At 42.5% G+C, this 21,069-nt stretch overlaps 1 protein-coding gene across 5 annotated transcripts in view; it reads left to right on the forward strand.

Annotated features, from left to right (window-relative positions):
- The window catches only part of SMARCAD1 (SWI/SNF-related, matrix-associated actin-dependent regulator of chromatin, subfamily a, containing DEAD/H box 1), a 76,096-nt gene that overhangs the window by 23,946 nt on the left and 31,081 nt on the right, over nt 1-21,069 (forward strand). For 4 of the 5 annotated variants that reach the window (XM_053255122.1, XM_053255120.1, XM_053255121.1 and 1 more), the window contains exons 4-9: nt 2,223-2,415; nt 3,705-3,768; nt 7,189-7,280; nt 12,003-12,086; nt 13,571-13,655; nt 20,535-20,929. In XM_053255122.1, coding sequence (XP_053111097.1) covers nt 2,223-2,415; nt 3,705-3,768; nt 7,189-7,280; nt 12,003-12,086; nt 13,571-13,655; nt 20,535-20,929 — 913 coding nt within the window. The remainder of the gene's footprint in view (nt 1-2,222; nt 2,416-3,704; nt 3,769-7,188; nt 7,281-12,002; nt 12,087-13,570; nt 13,656-20,534; nt 20,930-21,069) is intronic. The other variant, XM_053255123.1, reaches the window with a different exon arrangement.

The raw sequence follows: 21,069 nt of genomic DNA on the forward strand, positions 1-21,069 counted from the left end.
TTTTATAACAGATAATGTCTTGTGAGTTAATTTTTTGGATAATGGAATGGATTTTAAAATTACATTTTATCTTTGCAATTAATGCAAGTATTTAATCCTTTTTTCCTAAGGCAAACTGACAAGGATTTAAATACCTTTTCTTAAACACCTCTCCCACATTTTGATGTGTCTTGTGTTTAGGTGTCACAAACGCAATGAATCTCTTGCTTAAACATGTAAACTATCTATTGTTGGGAGGGGACTGTTGTTCCTCTGTGTTGATAATTTTATTATAGGTTTAAGTGTCTTGTCTTAAATTTTTCTTTGTCATCTTAATGTATTTAGGATCTTTCCCCTTCTGAATAAGAGTCAGTTATCCTAGGCTTTGTAAATGACATTTATCTATGCTGGGCAAGAATTTCTTCCAGCTAGGGACTTTTTTGTAAATTGGATGAGAATTAGTTTCTTTTAACATTCTACGACTTGCTTGTATTGGTATATATTGAGAGATGAGCTCGTAATATTTGTGGATTTAATTTGCAGTGCTGAACAATTCCTAGTAAAATATAACCCTGTTCTGTTTTATTTCTGTTGGTTTATTGTGTTTATATTCCATAGCTACTAAGGGCCCGTTGCTGGGCTCCAAGTACTTCTCTACTGCCTCTTTGTGTGGTAGTAACGGAGCAACTCTCTCAGGAGCCAGCCATATAGGATAGCAGTTTGTGGAGAGCTGCCTGAAACAATAAGAAAACATGGGGATATTAATGATAGTCTTCTGGTCTCCTACTGTTAATCCAGGTCAACAGTACTGTTAATCCAGGTTCCATGCTGTGCCCTCCATAGGAGGGAACATAGGAAGCTGCCTTATACTGAGTCTGACCATTTGTCCATCTAGTCCCTCTAGTATTGTCTACACTGACTGACAGCGGCTCTCCAAGATTTCAGGCAGGAGTCTTTCCCAGCCCTACCTAGAGATGCCTGGGATCTTCTGCGTGCAAAGTAGATGCTCTACCACTGAGCTATGGTCCCATCTCCTAAAGGGAATATCTTACAGCAGACAGAACTCACATGTAGTCAGTCATCCAAATGCAAACCAAGATGAACCCAGCTTAGCAAAGGGGACTATTCATGCTTGCTACTGCAAGACTGGCTCTATAGTGCTAGACAGGACTCACATATATGTCCTCCTCCCCTCATATCTCTCTCTATAGATATAGATACAATAAATTAAATTTAGGAATTATTGTTGCTTTTGAGCTTCACAGATAATTAATATGGGCGGATTAGATCTCTGTAAAGTCAAGATGCTCTCCACATTATCTCATGCATAGTCAAGAGGGCTAGGATACACATTATTTAAAACCATTGGTCCAGAAAGGGCACAATACAACCACATCTTTCTATGTTTTGACAAAATGTTGGGGATCTCTTCGATTCAGTGTTTGCTAACGAGCATTGTCTGCAGACTTCCCCCTTTGCTCACATGGCCCTTTTTTATGGTGCAGTCGACAAGGAAGAGAGGCAGAAGATCACAAATGAAGACAATTGCTTGTCTTTTCAGTTTTTTAAAAATGCTGTTACATTCATCATCATTACATTCATCTACTTCTAGCATCTTTCATAGTGAGCAGTTGGGGTATGGGGGTACCACAATATAGATTCTGGCAGCTCCTCTAGAAACTACCTTGACTCGGAAAAGGCTGAAAACCAGGTTTCCCTAACTTAAAAGAAACTGTTATATCTGTCCAGCATACAATTCTAGAAAATAGTCAAAATAGGTTTCTCCAGGCATAGGGCATATCTCCTGCTAACTGAGCAAGGAGGTGCCTTTTAAAAGTGGTGATTCTCTTTGTTTAGCAGGGGGAGAGCAACTGGCCCTATCCATCCCCAGCACAGCATCCCTCCAGTGGCTGTTGCTGATGCCTATCTTATGTTTCTTTTTAAGGTTGTGAGCCCTTTGGGGTCAGGGAGCCATTTTGATTACTTACTTATTTATTTGTTTGTTTATATCTATGTAAACCGCTTTGAGAACTCGTTTTTTAAAAGCGGTATATAAATATTCATTGTATTCATAGCATATAAACTACTCCTATATCTGTTAAAAGTTTATGATAAAGATAAGAATTGAGAACCTTCTTCCCCAATATCTGAACAGTTGAAATGTCAGTTGGTTTCTATAAGTTATATTTTGTGCTACAACATTAAACTAAAATGGTCTTTATTTTTGTCTTCATTCATGACAGCTCAGAACCTTCTGATAGTGAACAGGATGAAGATGAACCATCAAAATCCAAACATAGAAATGGTTCAGCCCGGACATCAAATGCAGTAGTGGAAGAGGAAGAGGAGGAGGATGAGGAGGATGATCTAAATTATTGCAAACTCCAAACACTAAAGGAACTGTTTCCACAAAAAAGTGACCAAGAGTTGTTAAAAGTACAGTAATATAACTTTGGTTTACACTTGTTATTACATTTTAAGGGGGCATCTATATATATTATTATAATAATTATAATATGCATATGAACATTATTATTATTATTATTATTTCTTGTTTACACAGTCAGACAGTTGTTATTGACAGGTTTGTTTTATCCAGACATTGAGTCCTTCCCAAGGACCTCATTATGATGATGATGATGATGATGATGATGATGATGATGATGATTATATAAATATATGCATTTTGTACATTTGGAGACAAATCTCATTTACAAAAATATTGCAGTAGGTATGAAGTATGGTTTATTCAGTTTGCTCAAGCAACAAGTGACTTCTTGAAGTAGGCCACTAACAAAAGAACACACACTTTGTCACTAGCATAGCACAGCGGCTAAGACTGAGCAGTAAACCAAAAAGTCCCATGTTAAAATCTTGACCTTTGTTTGAACTCAAAGTGATCTTGGGAAAGCCACCTTCTTATCCCGATATTATTATTTATTATTTTATATTTTTTACACTTCTTTTCTGCTCTTCCTCTGAGGAGCTCAGAGTACATGGTTATTTTTATCCTCACAACAGCCCTGTGAGGTAGGTTAGGCTGAGAGATACATGACTGGCCCATATTCACACAGTGAGTTTCATGGTTGAATGGGGATTTGAACTCAGGTATTCCTGGTCCTAGTCCAACACTCTAATCACTACACTATGCTGGCTGAAGACTTACTGCCGACTTGCCTTATGTAGCTGTTGCCAGGATTGTTGAGGTAATTCATGTAGAGCTCATTGAATACTCAGAAATGAGAATATAGGTGCTAACTGTTGATTGTCAGGGCTGTTGGTAGGAAAAAGGCAGAGTACAGTATTAGGCACAGAAAGAAAGTATTGATTTTTTAAAAATAACATTTTTCTCTCAAGTCTGTGAAGTTATGCTTGAATATGTTAGGAACAGCACCTATTGATATTCCAGAATTCAGAGAGATAGGTGAATAAGACTTCCAGTAGTTGGAGGCTGAACTTCAATGCCTTGAACAGTTCCTTTCCCCTTCCCATATCTAGAAATCTTAATAAATCAAATAAATTTGCTTGTTTGTTTTTTAAATAATATATAAGGATTGCAAAATTCAGGTTTTCTTGGTGCAGAATTTGAACACAGTGAAAAATATATTTGCAAGTACTGAGGCATAGGATTACACTGTAAATTCTTCAAAGTAGTGTTAAAATTGTTCTAACAAATTCAATGACTACTACTTATTGGCTATCTTGTGTCTTCTCTGTCTCTCTAGCTGATAGAATCAACTGATACAATGGATGGAGCTATAGCTGCTGGCCTGAAGTTGTTTCAGGAAGGTATACAGTCAATTTCTATTAACTCTTCTATATTCACATTTTATTTTACCTTTGCTTTATGCAATTCTTTCTCGGACCCCTCTAGGCCTTCACAGAGTGCTTTGCTCCTTGGCTCTTTTTTGCCACAAATACACCCTAGAAATTAATTGTAGTAAAATCCTAGCTTTTGCAAAACGTCCAAAGACCTTGAATTGGTCTTTGAATGGGCATAAGTTGGAACAAGTTAAGACCTTTAAATACCTAGATGTTCCGGGCCTCTACAAGACATAGTGCACATCTGCAATATGTCACTCAAAATGCACGAAAATCGCCAGCAGCTATTCAATCCTGTTTTCATCAGGGGGGTGCTCAATTTGTCCCAGCAACACTTAAATTATTTTTAGCTAAATCCTGCCCTCAGATGTTGTATGGATCGCAGTTGGGTTCATATGCTAATTTTGCAGCTTTGGTGGTCATTCAGACAAAGTTTTTAAGATCTATTTTGCAGACCCCTAGATGCATCCCAAACGTGATCGTGAGGCTGGAAGTTGGTATTCCTAGAGTGGAGGCCTGGGTGTGGCTTTCCATTTACCCTTATGGGTAGTTTTAACTCTTGCTGGAAATCATCAATTTTTTGTAAACTAAGCCTTTATGGCTTTAGCTTAGATGTCCTGCTGAAGATGGGATTCATCCATGCAAGATTGGCACTAAAACAACGGATCTTTGATATGGAGGTGCAAATTGATCAGTCTTTAATCCCCAATGAAGTTTTTGGGGGGCTACAGCCCTATAACAATAAACCTGCAAATTATTTAGATAAACTTACAATTGCTAAATACCGCAGGATGTTCACGTTGGCCCGATTTAATGTATTACGTTCGGTTGATTTGGAGGGTAGGTTCAGAAGGATTCCTAAAGAACAGAGACTGTGCCTGAGTGATTCTGGAGATCGGAAATCGATTTTTCACGTTTTACTTTACTGTTCCCTTTACAGGGACTTTCGTCAACATTTTATTGCTTCACTATTGGTTGATTATCCAGAGCATACAGACATATTTTATGTTAATTACTTGCTTTCTGATCAAGAGGAAGTGATAACGACTAATGTCACAAAGTTCTGTGTGGTGGCTAGGAAAGTTAGGCATCAGATAGTAGACTAGCTCATGTAACTTGGAATTTCTTTGGGACAGTATACCAAACTACTGTAAGCACTGTTGGTTTTTATTCGTACATATGTTTTGAATTCTGGTCTTTGACAGTGCATTCTCTACTAAAGTCATATGTTCTAGGTTCGAACTCTGGCATCTCCGGGAAGGGCTGAGAGAGACACCTGCCTGAAACCTTGAAGAGCCGCCAGTATAGATAGTATTGAGCCAGATGGACCTATGGTCTGACTTGGTATTAGGCAGCTCTCTATGTTTATATGTTCCTAACATCCTCCCAAAAGATATTTGGCTAAACAGCACAATAGTAAAATGAAATACTAGGAACTGCCAGACCTCAATTTATTATAAGTGCTATATGGAACATGGGTATGTAAGTGCCCTAGGCTATCTTTCCTTATAAACGTTTTCTGAATAAATTCCCCATGTTCTGGCTTAAGATTTTGGCACAAGATTCTTTCCCACTCTTCTAGAAATGTCTTTTGTGTATGAAAAAGCAGAGCAACCCAAAAAGCTTGTGTCCATCCTTCCTGTGTTGTGCTATGATTGTAATAATAATGGAGAACTCTTATGGATTATTTTCTGTGTGTCCTCATTAATATAAGAAATTGAATTACAGAGAAAGTTATTTACTCTCGGGGCAGCTCACAACATTAACAAGTTTTTCTAGTAAGAACTAATCAGCCTACTTTCCTTTCACTGTCTCTACAACTAGACTAAATTTGGTTCAAATCAAGGTCCACAAGTTAGATTTCTTGCACCTCAAATGTCCATGCGTTTGCCATCTTGGGTCAGGGTGGATGACATCATCACAAACTACACCATTGGAACATCCCTATGTGTCCCTACAGCTGTAGCAAATTTGGTTCAAATCAGTTAGACTGTCCACAAGTTAGTGCATTTGTGCCTCAAAAGTTTACGTGTCTACCATATTGAATCAGTGTGGATGACACCATCACAAACTATGCCGTTGAGGTGTCCAGTGTGTGTCATTCACTGCAACTGACACAATTTGATTTAAATTATTAATAAAATATATACAATGTAAAATAAAAGACTAATAAAGTTAAACAAGTTAAAAGACCAAGCTAAGCCACATATAAATGACATTCTTAGCCTACTTTCCAGTAGGCTTATGAGATCTCGCAACATTGATTGATTGTGTGTGTGTCTGCCTGCCTGTCTCCCCCTGCCCCATCAACTTAGCAACACCTGGACCAATATGCACCAAATCTGGTACAGTTGTAGGGACACCTCAATGGTGTAGTTTGTTATGATGTCATCCACCCCAATCCAAGATGGCGAACATGTAAACTTTTGAGGCACAAGTGGGCTAACTTGTGAACCACCTAACCTGTTTGAACCAAATTTGCTACAGCTGTAGGAACACATATTGATGCCCAAATGGCGTGGTGTGTAATGATGTCATCCACTCTTAAGATGGCAGCTGCCTGAACATCTGAGGTGCAAGCAGGCTAATTTGTGGACAGTCCAACCCATTTAAACCAAATTGGGTACCGTTGCAGTGAGTGACACACAGGGACACCTCAACGGCGTAGTTTGTGATGTCATCCACTCCGATTCAAGATGGCGGACGCAAAAACTTTGGAGGCACAAGTGGGCAAACTTCTTAACCACTTAATTAATTTGAACCAAAATTGCTTCAGCTGTAGGGGCACATAGGGATACCTCATTGGTGTAGTTTGTGATGATGTCATCCACCTCAATCCAAGATGATGGTCACATGAATGAGGCGCAAGCTGGCTAATCTGTGGATTGTCTAACCCCTTTGAACCAAATTGGGTACAGTTTTAGTGAGTGACACACAGGGACACCTCAGTGTCCCTGTGTGTCACTCAATAGTTTGTGATGATTTCATCCACACTGATTCAAGATGGCAGACCCGTAAACTTTGGAGGCACAAGTGGGCTAATTGACCACCATCACCACTCCATTAGGTTTCGAAAGTGCCGTGTGTTTGGGGTTAGAGTGAGGTGGAAATTACTCTACCATAACAAACCAAATCCCCAAAGCATGGTGGTGCTGCAATCTCCAGTACTCAAAACAATGAGATCATGCAGTCAACTCCCTTGCATGTTGAACTTAAAACGTTCTTAACTTTAACTGGATTCCACTCTGAGTTTGCTGTTTGATCACTTAATCAAAACCATTATTTAAAAGGCCACTTTGATAAATTGCCAAAAATAAACTAAACTGCCTAAAATAATTTTGACATTATAGCTTCTAGTTGATTTTTAAATACCTCTTTTTTTAAAAGGTGAGTCTCGAAAGAGAAAACTTGAGGAAAGCAGCAGCAGTGGTCCTGAAGAAAATGATGACCAGAGTACAAAAAAGAAAAAACTTGATCCTGTAAGTAGCTGGTCATACTCTCCTTTCATACAAGAGTCCAACGGCTTTTCTTGAATAGATCCTTTGGGAGTTTATGGCTGTTCAGCTTCCATGTGAATTTTGTGAGACAGCTGGAGCAACTGTGGAAATCAAATATTTGGTAGTCTGGTCCTAAACACATCCTACCCTTTTATTCATTCAGTTTTGCAGCCATATCACCAAGTAAAGTGATAATTGAAATTTGGCAGCTCCAACTTTTTAAGCCTTTTTGCATCGCCTGACTGAACCTGCTAGAATATTGTTGTATTTGAAGACAGAGTTTCCAAACCTCAAGCGTCTTGACAAAATCTTGATGACATTAATATTTGAACTGCTAGCAAACTTTACTGGTATACTTTATACCGGAGATATTTTATAGGCAAATATTTTATTTATTTATTTTATTTTATTTTTACATTTCTATACCGCCTTTCGTTAAAAGAAAACCCCAAGGCGGTTTACAAAAATTAAAACATACAATAAAAAGCAATAAAAACATCAAGCAATAAAAACATAACACAAGCATAAAAACAATACAACAGATAAAAACACACAGAAGCAGCAGTAAAAAATGATTATGTAAAAGCCTGGGTAAAAAGCCAAGTCTTTAAAAGCTTTCTAAAAGCCGTGATGGAGTCTGAGGAACGAATGGCCACTGGGAGAGCATTCCAGAGTCTAGGAGCAGCAACAGAGAAGGCCCTGTCCCGAGTGCACGACAGCCGGGCCTCCCTCATTGTCGGCACCCGGAGCAGGGCCCCCTCAGATGTCCTCGTCAAGCAGGCAGCAACCCTTGGGAGCAGGCGGTCCCTCAAAAACCCCGGGCCCAAACCGTTTAGGGCTTTAAAGGTCAAAAACCAGCACCTTGAATTGGACCCGGAAACGAACCGGCAGCCAGTGCAGCTCTTTCAAAATGGGGGTGATATGGTCCCAACGGGCAGCTCCAGATAAAACCCTCGCTGCCGCGTTTTGCACTAGCTGCAGTTTCCAGATATTCTTCAAGGGCAGCCCCACGTAGAGCGCATTGCAGTAATCCAGCCGCGACGTGACTAAGGCGTGGGTAACCGTGGCCAGATCTGCCTTCTCGAGAAAGGGACGCAGCTGGCGCACCAGCCGAAGCCATGCAAAGGCACCCCTGGCCACCGCCTCCACCTGAGCTTCCAAAAGCAGAGCCGGGTCCAGTAGTATCCCCAAGCTGCGTACTTGCTCCTTCAAGGGGAGTGCAACCCCATCCAGAACCGGTAAAGTCTCCTCATCTCGATTGGCTTTCCTACTTACCAACAGTACCTCCGTCTTATCCGGATTCAATTTCAGTTTGTTAGCCCACATCCAACCCATCACGGCCTCCAGCCCCCGATTCAGGACATCCACCGCCTCCCTAGGATCAGATGACAAGGAGAGATAGAGCTGAGTGTCATCCACATATTGCTGACAACTCAGTCCAAGTCCCCGGATGACCTCTCCCAGCAGCTTCATGTAGATGTTAAACAGCATGGGGGACAAGACCAATCCCTGCGGGACCCCACAGGCCAACGGCCACGGGGCTGAGCAGTAGTCACCCAGCACCACCTTCTGGACCCTCCCCCCAAGAAAGGACCGGAACCACTGCAACGCAGTGCCTCCGATCCCCATACTCGAGAGGCGGCCCAGAAGGATACCATGGTCGATGGTATCGAACGCCGCCAAGAGGTCCAGCAGAACCAATAAGGACGCACTCCCCCTGTCTAGTTCCCGGCGTAGGTCATCCACTAGAGCGACCAAGGCAGTCTCAGTCCCATACCCGGGGCGGAAGCCAGATTGAAAAGGGTCCAGATAATCCGTATCATCCAAGACCCTCTGCAGCTGGGACGCCACCACACGCTCCATCACCTTGCCCAAAAAGGGAAGGTTAGACACAGGTCTATAATTATCCAGGTTGGAGGGATCAAGGGAGGGCTTTTTTAATAGTGGTCTTACCACCGCCTCCTTGAGGCACGATGGCATCCTGCCCTCCCTTAATGAAGCATTAACGATCACCTCCAGCCATCTGCCTGTCCCCTCCCTGGCAGCTTTTATTAGCCATGAAAGGCAAGGGTCAAGAGCGCACGAAGTCACCCGCACACTGCCCAGGATCTTGTCCACATCCTCAGGCCGCACCAACCGAAAAGAATCCAACACAACGGGACCAGATGGTACCAGAGGCACGTCTGCTGGAACTGCCAAAACTCTGGAGTCCAGGTCAGCACGGATGCAAGCAACTTTATCTGCAAAGCGACAGGCAAACCGATCACAAAGAGCTGTAGACGACTCCTCCCCCATTGTCTGGGGGGATGTGTGGAGTAAGGTTTTTACCACATGAAACAGCTCTGTTTGTCTGCACTGAGCAGACGCAATGGAGGCGGAGAAAAAGCATTTCTTCGCCGCCCCCACCACCACGGCATACTCCCTAAAATGGGCTCTAGCCCGTGTTCTGTCGGATTCGTGGCGACTCTTCCTCCAGCGTCGTTCTAGCCGTCGTCCGAGTTGCTTCATCGCCCTAAGCTCCGAGGAAAACCAAGGAGCAGATCAGGCTCCACCAAGCCGGAGAGGGCGTTTGGGGGCAACCGTGTTAACAGCCCGGGCCATCTCTCCATTCCAGAGACCAACCAAGGCCTCGACAGGTTCACCAGCTCTGGACACTGAAAACTCCTCGAGGGCCGTCTGAAATCCAAGCGGATCCATAAGCCTCCGGGGGCGGACCATCTTAATCGGCCCACCACCCCTGCAGAGGGCAGACGGAGCAGTCAAACTAAACCCCACCAGGTGATGATCTGTCCATGACAAAGGAGTGATCTTAAATTCCCCCACCTCCAGATCATTTATTTCCCGGTCTGCAAAAACCAGATCTAGAGTGTGTCCCGCCACGTGGGTAGGGCCCGTTACCAATTGAGACAGGCCCATGAGGCCATGAAATCCTGAGCTGCACCCACTAGGGGGGCCTCAGCGTGGACATTAAAATCCCCCCAAACAATAAGCCTGGGGGAACCCAAAGCCACCTCTGAGACCACCCCCGCCAGCTCAGGTAGGGAGACTGAAGTGCAGCGGGGTGGTCGGTACACCAGCAGAATCCCCAGCCTATCTCGGAGGCCCACCCTCAAGGACAAACACTCGAAATTCTGAGATGGCCTGACCGGGCACCTGGAAACGGGAAGAGTCTCTCGAAAGATGACTGCAACGCCTCCTCCCTGACCCTCAAGGCGGGGATGCTGCACGATCTGGAAACCTGGAGGGCAGAGCTGAGAGAGACCAACCCCGCCCAGCGCATCTAACCAGGTCTCCGTCACACATACCAGGTCAGCACGCTCATCCACAATCAAATTGTGGATGAGAGAGGTTTTAGCATTAACTGACCTGGCATTCAGCAGCAGCACCCTAATCCTCGAGGGAGTGTTCTCAGAGCTCCCTAGGGTCAGAGGGTTGGGAGAAGGGCCGGAAAAAGGAACAGGCCTCAATTGCCTGGACCGTTTTCCCCTGTAACGGCCTGCCCAACTCCCACTGCCATACCTCCCTCTGCCCGCTACACATGATATTACCACCCCCACTCCAGACCCACTTTTTTGCTCTCCCAGACACATCTCCCCAGACTAACCCACCACAGCTTCTTGGCTTAATAAAAACCCAAACCAGACTTGTACATCTCCTGCTAGCTTCTTAATTGCATGGAGAAGGATCCTCAGCGCAGAAGGGGAGAGATCTTCCGGGCCCTGGGCAGCTCGCCCCACGGCTGAGAGCCACAAGGACGAGAGCCCTTATGTTCTTGCCCTTCGGCTCGCGCCCTTGGGCCAGCCTGCCCTATAGAGCAGCAGAGCTCCAACACAGCAACAGCCCTGGAGATGTTACACACCTGGAGGAGAGGTGGGGCAGAAGCAAAAGGCAGCAAAGCAGTCAGTGCCCCACCCAAGCTGTTCCCTTTTTCCTTCTCCCCCCAAGCCCTTGGGCCAGCCTGCCCTATATAGCAGCAGAGCCCCAGCACAGCAACAGCCCTGGAGATGTTACTCACCTGGAGGAGAGGTGGGGCAGAAGCAAAAGACAGCAAAGCAGTCAGTGCCCCACCCAAGCTGTTCCCTTCTTCCTTCTTCTCCCCCAGGCAATTTTCTTCCCAGGCAATTTTCATTGCTGATCCAGGCAACTGCAGATTCCAAAACTTCCAAAGAAGAGTCATATCTAGGCTTTTGTCAGGATTTGTATAAATGATTGCAGAAGACCTTGCAATGGTAACATGAAGAGTAGTGGGAGGCATTATTGCTTCCCTCAGAGTTAAATTCTTTCATTTTGGATTTTACTCTGTGTACCAAAATTAAGTGGCTGACATCCTGACTAACAAAGTAGGCATTTCAGAGACTCGCCAGGAGCCCTCACACAAGTCCCTACCCCCACCCCGTATGCGCTCTGTTGTTCCAGAGTCCTTATTGTCCAGAGGCACCCTACAAGCTAATAAAAATATTGCTGACCCTCAGAGATGTGCTTCTGATCCTGCAGAGCACTTCCAGACTGCAGGAAGTGCACTGAACGCTACGAGCTCTGGTACAACAGCACACACATGGGGGACTGGGTGAGTTGTGTGAGGGCTCGCAACATGACCCTGCAATCCCCTGAAGCACTCCTACTTCATTAGTCAGGATTTCAGTCAGTCTTCCTAACTTCTTAATGGAATCTAAAATAGATATATATATCTTTTCTGAACCATAGTTGCAAAATCCTGAAAATCAGTGGGAAAAACGTGAACACCTGGTAAGCAAATTGCATCAAGAATTTCCCAGCTTGGATAAAGAGGTATGTTGTGTTTTTGTGTTAGCACAAAATATCTGTGATTTGTAATCATCACACAAAAACCAAAAGTAGTCTAAATCTAGCCACAATTACTAGTTTCCTCTCTCTTGAATAATAATTTTGGGTTTTCGAGTCTAGTGACTCGGTTTTACCACTTTAGGCACACAAACTGCCACCTTGATGAGGGATGCATAGCATGTATTCCTCTCCTGCCTTTGATCACTAGGCACCTGGGGAGAGATTAGAATGTAACCATACCATTGCCTTTTGATTTACTCACTTTGCTATGCTAAGTCAGCAATCCTATACATGCTTATTTGGGAATAAGCTCCATTGAACTCCATGGTTATCATCCTGACTAACACATAGGTACTGCATGCAAAGCACCTCTGTCACATTTAAATATGCCCTCAGGGACATATTTATGGGTGCTGAGCAGTGTTCCCTCTAACAGGGATTTCCAGATTTCCACAACTCCCAGAAAGCCCAGCTGCAATGGCTTTTGCTTGGGGATTCTGGTCAGCAACATCTGGCAATCCCTGTTAGAGGGACCACTGGTGCTGAGTGCTTTGGGGGAAGGAGAGATGAGGGAAAATCACCCCCACCTGTGCAGCAGGATTCTGGATTACTAAATGCTGTGGAGGCACTTTGTACATAGTACCTCCACGTGGTTAACGAGGATGTTGACCACCGGGATTTGTTTTCAAATATATGTGTAGATATGCTTTGTATGTTGCGTCCCATCATGTTAGACCTTTCTTCCTCTTGGGCTTCCATAACATTTTTATTAAGCTATATTAATAATGCAATAATTATTATTGTGTAGTTTGTTCAGTGGTAAGCTGTATTTGGAGGATGAATTGTTGAGAAAGCATCATGGCTTATATGTTCAGAACTGAAATATTTGAGCAGTCAAGTGGAAGATTCAATGAACTGTCATTCCATGTTACAAATTAGAACCAAAAACTATTGTCAAGATAAGCTATGTAAACAAGTGCAGTGTAGCATTCTGGAATTTGCAAGATCAGATTTTGCAAAGCACAATTTTTGGGGTCTGAAGTACTATCAGATTTATTTCTTTAGCTTTTTATAATTTTCAGTTTTAATTTGAATCTAATAATTGTGGCTTTTAATCTGACTTTTTAAATTTAGTTTTATTACTTTTATTGTATCTGTGTCTGTCTTATTGTTGTGAGCCGCCCCGAGCAGTAGTGCACTGGAGGGGTGGGGTATAAATATTTTAAATAAATGCATAATTTTTTTGATAGACGTTAAAGAGTAGTTTTGTATTGGGTAATTGTAGAGTGTGTGCGTGCGTGTGCATGCATGTGTATTCTCGGTGTAACTGTAAATATGAAGGTTCACAAAGTGTCTCTTTTTAATAAGCATAGATTACAGTTTGTATATCTTTTTGATAATATCCTGCCACTCTTAGGTTATGCATTCTGTGATTATATAGGATTTTTTTGTGAATTTTTCTCAATTAGGAACTGAGAGATGTGCTTCGGGAACACAACTGGATATTTCAGGAAGCTCTGGAGTCTCTAAAAGTATTTATGGAAGACCAAGAGGGTAAAGACAGACTTAGCATTATTTCATATTCTTTGACAGGCAGTTATAATTAACCTAAGAAGTGCAAATCTTTATTATCTGTCCTAATATGCTGCCTTCTGTCCTGGTCAATTGCATATTTTATTGCAAGCTATTTATGGAAATAGTTTCAAATGTGGAAAAACTGATTATATTAGATGTTAATGTGAAAATGTATATTTACCCTTAAACATCAGGGATTTTAAGGAAAGGATGATTAAAAACAGAGGCATTTTATTACTTATATTTCTATCCTGCCTTTCCTCCAAGGAGCTCAGGGTGGTGTACATAGATCTCCTCCCCACCCCCATTTTAACTTTACAATTACCCTGTGAATTGTTAGCCTGAAGAATAGAGATTGGCCCATGGTTGCCCAGTGAGATTCACGGTTAAGTGGGATTTGTACCTGGGTCTTCCCACTCCTAGTCCGACACTCTAACCACTAAATGAGAGCTGTATGTCTAATTTTGTCAGACTTTTGTAATACACTCTTTTACATGCAGTTCCTCACCTTTTCTATTATTGTCTGGAATCCAAAAACCCCTGTGGCTAATCCCTAACCCCTTGGAAGGAACCAGGATAGATTGTACCTCGTTTGAGGGGGGGAAAGAAACGATAACACTTTGTGTTTATGTTCTGCAACTCCAAGTTCCAGGTCAGGCTTAGTCTTAAGGAAATTGTGTCCTATAGTGTTTCATCCACTGCCCCCTTTGTAATTCTTCTTAATTCCACCACAATCCCAAGATACCTCTCTTGGTCAGTCACCGACAGCTCAGATCCCATCAGCGTATACTTGGGGTTTTTCTTCCCAATGTGCATCACTTTACACTTTCCAACACTGAACTGCATTTGCCATTTTGTCGCCACTCCCCCAGTTTGGAGAGATCCTTTTGGAGCTCCTCACAATCTCTTTTGGATTTCACTACCCTAAATAGTTTGGTATCATTTGGAAATTTGGCCACCTTGCTGCTTACCCCAACTTCTAGATCATTTTTATGAATGAATTAAAAAACACCAGTACGAGTACAGATCCCTGGGGGACCCCACTTCTTACTTCCCTCAATTGTGAAAACTCCATTTATCCTTACCCTCTGTTTCCTGTCCTTCAACCAGTTAGCTATCCACACATGTACTAGTCCCCTTATCTTTGCTAATGTAATCTTTATGTCTAAATGCGTGGACCAGAACCATTTCCTTCCATTTTTGTGGGAAAGGAGCATAAAGATGGATTACAGAATATCGTTTCCATATGTGTTATAGACCACTCACTTTTCTCAATATCTCTGCAAACAGTTTGTAGACTGTTTGTTGGGGTAAATAGTACTCCAAAAAAACTACAACTGTATTTGTCTGATTTTGGGTTAACAAGCATCCTGAGTTACCCACATTATTTAAAAACCTGAGAGTTTGCATTAAGCATGACACTAACTGCAGAGTTTAAAAAAAAAAAAAAACACCTTATTTGACTTCATCATGTTATAGGAAGGAGCAAAATAACAAAGAAGCTTCAGTATTAATGGAATTACTAGTACAATACTAGAAAAGATATTGTGTATTCAGCCAGTGTTCTCTCTAATTTTTTTTTCTGTGTGCGGTATGAGTCTTGTTCTGGGCAGCAGGATCAAGGCAATGTGAGCACACATGCATTCAGAGTGGGTCCTTCCTGATTCAATCTGAGCAGGATCTAAAATTAACTGAGCTGACATAAAAATCCGTATGAGCGTGCACACATGTGCATGCCTTAGCGGGAACACTGTCTTCAGCCTCTGTATTTTTTTCCTGCAAAGAATGTAAGGTACCTGTTCTGGTCTACACATTTATAGACATAAAGAGTTATTATATGATTAAAACAGAACTTGATTCTCCCCCCAACCCCCATGGGGTGTAATCCACCTAGTTCTTTCTGAGGATTAAAGCCCTTCTATGAAGGAGACTCACTAATTTTTGTTTCTTGCCTCACCAAAAACATGACCCTCACCAAAAACATGACCCTCAAAAGTGTTGTATAGGGTTGCTCTGAGATAGCACAAGAAATCCCTGTGCATGAGTGGAAGTACCCTTGCAGTGGTTTCTCTGGATCCCGTTCATTCTCTGTCTGTCTTTGTCTGTTCTTCGAGGAGATGTTAAAGACGATGCAGCAGTGTTAGGCATTATACATATCTGAACACGCTCCCTCCATCTATTAATGTATATTTATTTGTTTGTTCTATTTCGATACCGCCTTCCAAAAATAGCTCAGGGCAGTTTACATTAAAACAAAGCAATTAATAGGAATTAACAGTTAAAAACAGACTATAAAACACCATAAAGCAATTAACCTGGACCTAAGCCGTTCAGGGCTTTAAAGGTAATAACCAGCACTTTGTATTTTGCCCAGAGACATATCGGCAGCCAGTGCAATTGTTTCAAAACACGCATAATATGGTCTCTCCGGGTTGCCCCAGAAACCAGTCTGGCTGCTGCATTTTGAATTAACTGAAGTTTCCGAACTAAGTACAAAGGCAGCCCCACGTAGACTGCATTGCAGTAGTCAAGCCTGGAGGTTACCAGCTGATGCACCACTGTTTTGAGGTCGTCCTCTTCAAGGAACTGATGCAGCTGTCGAATCAGCCGAAGCTGATAGAAAGCACTCCTGGCCATAGCCTCCACCTGAGATATCAGGGTGAGGCTTGGGTCCAGGAGTACTCCCAAGCTACATACCTGCTCCTTCTGGGGGAGTTGTAACCCCATCTAGCACAGGAAGATCTAACTCACCCCTCAGATTCTGAACCCCTACAATGAGCACCTCTGTCTTGCTTGGATTCAGTTTCAATTTCTTATCCCTCATCCAGCCAGTTACTGCCCATAGGCAGGCATTTAGGGGATGAATATCATTTCCTTATGATGTAGATGAAAAGGAGAAGTTGATTTGGGTGTCGTCAGCATAGTGATAACACCAGGACCAAATCTCCTGATGACCTCACCCAGCGGTTTCATGTAGATATTAAAAAGCATTGGTGACAGAATGGAGCCCTAAGGGACTCCATATAACAACCCCTGTTTTGAGAAGCAACTGTCACCAAGCTCCACCATCTGGAGCTCCTTACAGAGAGATAGGAGCAGAACCATTGCAAAGCAGTGCCCCCTATCCCCAACTCCCTCAGGTGATCCAGAAGGAAATCATGGAAGGCTGTCTGAATCCCATAGCACGCTCTAAATCCAGTTTGAAATGGGTCTAGATAATCAATTTCCTCCAAAACTGCCTGGAGCTGGTTGGCCACCACCCTCTCAATCACCTTGCCCAACCAAGGGATATTGGAAATTGGCCTATAACTATCCATCGCTAAAGGGTCCAGGAAAGGCTTCTTGAGAAGCGGTCTAACCATTGCCTCCTTCAAACATGGAGGCACCGTACCCTACCTCAGTGATGCATTTATGATATTAACTAGGCCACCTCCAACAATCTCCCTGCTAGATAGAAGCAGCCAAGTCGGGCAATGATCCAGAGAACAATTGGTAGGTCATACCACCCCAAGCAGCTTGTCCATATCCTCAGGATGTTTGCAACTTTCTTGCTGTCACCATTCATTGCTACTGTTACTACAGCAAGAGTACTAGTACTGCTAAAATGTTTTAGATTGCAAACTTTTTTTGGCAGGAATCTTGTCTATTCTTAGTAAAGTGTTTCATATAGATTCAGGTGGTTAATACTGTGCTGCCAAAACAGATGCAAGACTATTCCTATCCTCCCTTTTTTGCTTGTTAATACCGTATTTACCTGAATCAAAGACTAGGTTTTGTCAAAGTTCTTTGATGATACGAATCGGGGTTTGTCTTAAATTCAGAGCCCTCTTCCTTTTGGGTGAATACAGTTATAACCTGTATGTAATAGTAGTCTTCTATCTGGGTAAATACAGGTAGGTACTTCTTTGGACAGATGCATTATTTTCTAAATACCTAGCTGAATCTTTATGTGAATTTTTGCGACCATTTAAGTAGTAAATTGCATGTCTTCTCTGCATAAACCACCATCAGCTTCTCTGTAACAGCAACAAAATTTTGCTTCCTTTGTTTTGTGTATTTAATTTTTTTTAGAAAATAAAACATCAATTGCTGGTGGGGCGTGGGGGCATAGATTCCAGCCTTGTTTTTTTAAATCCTGCATGTACTTTAAAATGACAAATCACCTGAGACATTTGGATTATTTTGTTTTCAGAGTTAAACATTACAAAAATGTTAATATGCTAGGAAGATTAAACATTGCGTGACATGCTGATTCTCTGTGCATTTTATGTGATTCCTACAAATAAATGTGTAGGCAGTTGCAACCCTAGGTTGTTACCTAAAGAGGGACATGCAGGGACTCTCAGAGGGGGCTCCTGAAGTTCCCCCAAGATTTTAGAAGCTGCTGCTTTCACAAAATCACTCTGAAGCCCTTTGGCTCACAGCCATTAGTGTTGCCTAGCTAAAATTGTTTGTAGTGGATAATAGCGTGCCTCCTGTTTTTCTCTATCTGTTAGTCCAGTTGCTAGCCTTTATGAAGCAGAACCTGTGTTTATTGGATGAATGTCTAAAGTGCAATAGGTAGAACTGGAAAAGGTGCTGAAGAGGGCAACCAAGATGAGTAGGGGCCTGGAGCACCTTCTTTACGAGGCAAGGCTACAAGATCTGGGACTTTTTGGTTTAGAAAAAAGGTGACTAAGGGGAGACATAATAAAGGTCTATAAAATTATGCATGGTGTGGACACACTGGATAGAGAGAGAGTCTTCCACCCACTCTCTTGCAACACTAGAATCAGAGGTCGTCCCATGAAACTGATTGCTGTGAAGTTTAGGATTGACAAAAGGAAGTACTTTTTCAGACAGCGCATAATCAATCTGTGGAATTCTCTGCTACGGCATGTGGTGATGGCCACCAACTTGTGTGGTGTTAAAAGGGGCTTAGACACATTCATGGAGGAGATGAATGAGTACTAGTCTTGGCCATCTCCAGGCTCAGAAACAGGATGCCAATGAATACCAATTGCAGGGCAGCAACAGCAGGACAGAGGGCATGCCTTCACCTCTTGCCCATAGGTTTCCATGAGGCATCCAGTGGGCCACTGTGTGAAACAGAATGCGGGACTGGATGGGCTTTGGGCCTGATTCAACAGGAGTGTTCTTATTTTCTCATGTTTCTAAGGGTACACTGACTGAGAAATGAGTGGACGGAGAACAGATTGTCTTGTATGTAAGTGGTTAAAAATTAACCACCTTCTGAAGCATTTATAACAAAATAAATTATCATTTGCTTCGTTAAATAGTGAGGCTGTTCATACAAGCAACCAGGCCCAGGCTTGGGCAACCCAGCCTGGGCTTGAATGCCCGTGTGAAGCACCGGGATCGAGTTTGGCCCCAAGCCCGGGAATTTACCCCTGGCTTTAAGGATGCAAGTGCACCCTTAACTCCAGGTTGGGGGGGGGTGCTTCAGGTGGTGCACGTGCACACACACACACACACACACACACACACACACAGCTTGGCAGCAAGAGTGCCCGATTGAGAAGATTCCTCAATGCACCGTGCTCCTGGTGCTGTGCTTTGAGGGATGCCAGAGGACTTTCTCCTCCAGTTCTTGCTCAGGCACTCGCCGTGGCACCACTCATGTGCTGCAGTGAGTGGCAGAGCAAATGGGAGGGAGACCATGTATGGGGAGGCTGGCTCTTGCCTGCCTCACCGCCAGGCTTCCCCCTACCCCGGTGGGGAATCTGCTTCCTCACAGTTGTCTTTCTAAAATGAAATACTTAGCACACCTAAATATTTAGGCCAAATAGCTGCTTAAGCACACAAATAAACTTAAATTAGATCAGCAGATCTTTTTTTGTGGTTTCTCTTTGAAAAACTGGCAACCCCCTGCCACCCCACCCCAATGCTATTTCACAAATTCCTGCCAGTTTTATAAGGAGTTTGTCATGTGGTATAGGAAGCTGGTGTCTGATAATCTAAATCCCTGTAGGCTTGGATCCTGTCCTTCATATTTTGTAGTATTAAGTACTGTTTCATCTGCAAATATGGAAACTCCATTAACATCTATTCCAAATATTGTTAGATTGATGTAGTTGCTGTAACACAGTGGTGGGCATGTCACAAATATGCATTACCTGTAGCAAAACTAACTTCCTGGACTGAGAGAAATGTGCAGTTACAGTCGTGCTAATATTCATTTACCTCTGCATTCCGTTTACCTCTGTAAAGAGTGTCTTTGATATCCACTCATTGTAACAATTCGTGAATTGCTAAGCTGATTTCCCTTGATATGGCTAAAATAAGAGCCATACTCTGAAAAGACATGTATTGTTCTACAATAGAGAGCTGAAAATAGAACACACATGAATAAGGTGTTCACTGACCTACTGAACGTTTCTCAATACTACAATGTCTTTAAAAAGTAGGAAGTGCTTTGATGACTTGTGCACAAAGATGTTGTACTGTTGCTGAACTGCTATGTGGTCATTGCATTAATACAGATTTAGGTATGAACATGCGAAATAACTTTTTATGATTAAATTGTACATGTCCTTGAAGACAAAACATTTAAAAAACTTAGTATTTAAAAAGCAAAGACTAATTAATGCTTCAGTTTAACTAGGTAAGACTTTTACAGGGGACATGGAGAGCAAATATCTTTTTCTGGTTTTGGAGCTTAAGTCCCATCCTTTTTATACTTTGAATAATCTTTAGCCTTTTAAGTGGGATTGCACAGTTTTCTATTTGTGATTATGTTTTGTGTATGTTCACAAAGAAATGGAAGTTTTTTTCCAGCAGATAGGCATCAGTACAGTTTTTCCCTACTCCTGACCTTCTGTTTGTAAGCTCTCCGTATCTTTTATGTTGTACACACAGATACACAATATCCTTCCAAAAGTGAAGTTTCAAATGGAAAAGGCGTCTCTGTAAATAACACCAGCTATCACCAGAATGACACTAATGTGAAGCTGAAACAGAAATCTTCCACAAAATCTCAGAACGGCTTCAGAAAAAAAGATAAAAAGAAAAAAATCTGGAGTACTAAAAAAGACTCGCAAGATTCAGAATTTGAGTCTGCTTCAGAAGCTGGTAGCTCCCTTGATGAGGACTACAGCAGTGGCAATGAAGTGATGGAGGATGGTTACAGGGCTAAAATACTGAGCTTCCTGCAAGATGCTTCCCTGGGTGAACTCACCTTGATCCCACAGTGTTCTCAGAAAAAGGCTCAGAGGATAATAGAACTCCGTCCTTTTAATAGTTGGGAAGCTCTGGTAAGTCTGCATTCATGATTTCTTTTTTAATATCCACAGCATATAATATAGTCAAGGATATCTTAAATCCAAGAAGGCATAGATGGGTGGCCTTTTCCTGATTAGGCTAAAACACTATGCTCCTTCTGAGCCAATAGCAT

This window comes from Hemicordylus capensis, chromosome 5 (assembly GCF_027244095.1).
Source record: "Hemicordylus capensis ecotype Gifberg chromosome 5, rHemCap1.1.pri, whole genome shotgun sequence".
Lineage (NCBI taxonomy): Eukaryota > Metazoa > Chordata > Lepidosauria > Squamata > Cordylidae > Hemicordylus > Hemicordylus capensis.